Source organism: Entamoeba histolytica, genomic scaffold (assembly GCF_000208925.1).
Source record: "Entamoeba histolytica HM-1:IMSS scf_1104750518661 genomic scaffold, whole genome shotgun sequence".
Taxonomy (NCBI): Eukaryota; Evosea; order Mastigamoebida; family Endamoebidae; genus Entamoeba; species Entamoeba histolytica.
Window position 1 is genome coordinate 1 of NW_001916193.1, and position 1,132 is coordinate 1,132.

Sequence of the window (1,132 nt, forward strand, 5' to 3'; positions counted from 1 at the left end):
TTTAATTTCTTCTTTTATTTTCATTATTGTTTGTCTTTATTTCATTCAACATTTTCAATAATTTTTATTCATTATTTTATCTTTATTTTATTCATTATTTTATTCTTTTAATTTGAATTATATTGGAATTGATAAATTAAATTATTCAATTGTTATTTCAATAAAATCAATTTAATGTTTTAAAAAATAATTAATTGAATTTAATTAAAATTATTTGGTTTAAACCTATTTAACTTTTGCCAAAACAAATATAATTGTTCCTATTGCTATTGTTCCTATTATTATTGTTCCTATCACTGCTACTGTTTTTAATTTTGGTAACCATGTTTGTTTTTCATTACTCATAACTTTGATTATTTTCCAATCACCATATTCAATTTCTCCATTAAAACCAATTCTTATTTTTCTTCTCTTCCTTTTGACTTGTGTTATTATTTGCTTATCATTATTTCCCATTGATTCTGTTTCTTCTTTTTCTTCTATGACTGGTGCTTTTTCTTGATTACTTGTATCAATATTAATAGGAGTTATTCCTCTTCCCCATTCAATTAATCTTTCTATTTCATTTTCTGATCTGATATTATCACATCTTTCATCTGGTTCTGAATCTACATAATACATTGGAATGTCAATAGTTTCTTCTGCTCCTGTAAGTATTTCAGTACGTCTCAGTAATTCTGGAATAAATTCATTTCTTTTAATTTCTTTTTGGTTTGTTAATTGCCTATCTGATATATAATAATAACACTTATTCCATACAATACAAACATGTTTCAAAAAGTCATGTGATGAAAAGATTTTAGACATTATTTGAATCATTGTTTTAATGTTATTGGAAATTATATTTGTGTTATAGTTTAGAACAATAACAATTCCATTTATTCCTTCTTCTTTAACAATATCAACTATATCATTCAAAAATTTTTCATTAAATTCTTTTGATTCTTGAAGACTTGGTGTGTCAATAACAAATAAATCACTTCTTTCTCCTTCTCCATTTTCTCCAACAACTTCTCTTGTTTCTGGATTTGGACTATCACTAACTTCAAAAACATTCTTCTTTAAAATGAAATTACCAACTGAACTTTTCCCATTTCCTGTTTCTCAATTAAAAGTAATTTCATTTGTTTTG

At 23.9% G+C, this 1,132-nt stretch overlaps 1 protein-coding gene across 1 annotated transcript; it reads right to left on the reverse strand.

Moving 5' to 3' along the window:
* Nucleotides 1–225: 225 nt before the first annotated feature.
* Nucleotides 226–1,124, reverse strand: EHI_157360 (AIG1 family protein, putative; the record flags this gene model as incomplete). The annotated part of the gene is made up of 2 exons (XM_001914580.1): nucleotides 226–1,039; nucleotides 1,081–1,124. The coding sequence occupies 2 exons, from the start codon at nucleotides 1,122–1,124 to the stop codon at nucleotides 226–228; spliced, it is 858 nt and encodes a 285-aa protein (XP_001914615.1).
* Nucleotides 1,125–1,132: the final 8 nt, after the last annotated feature.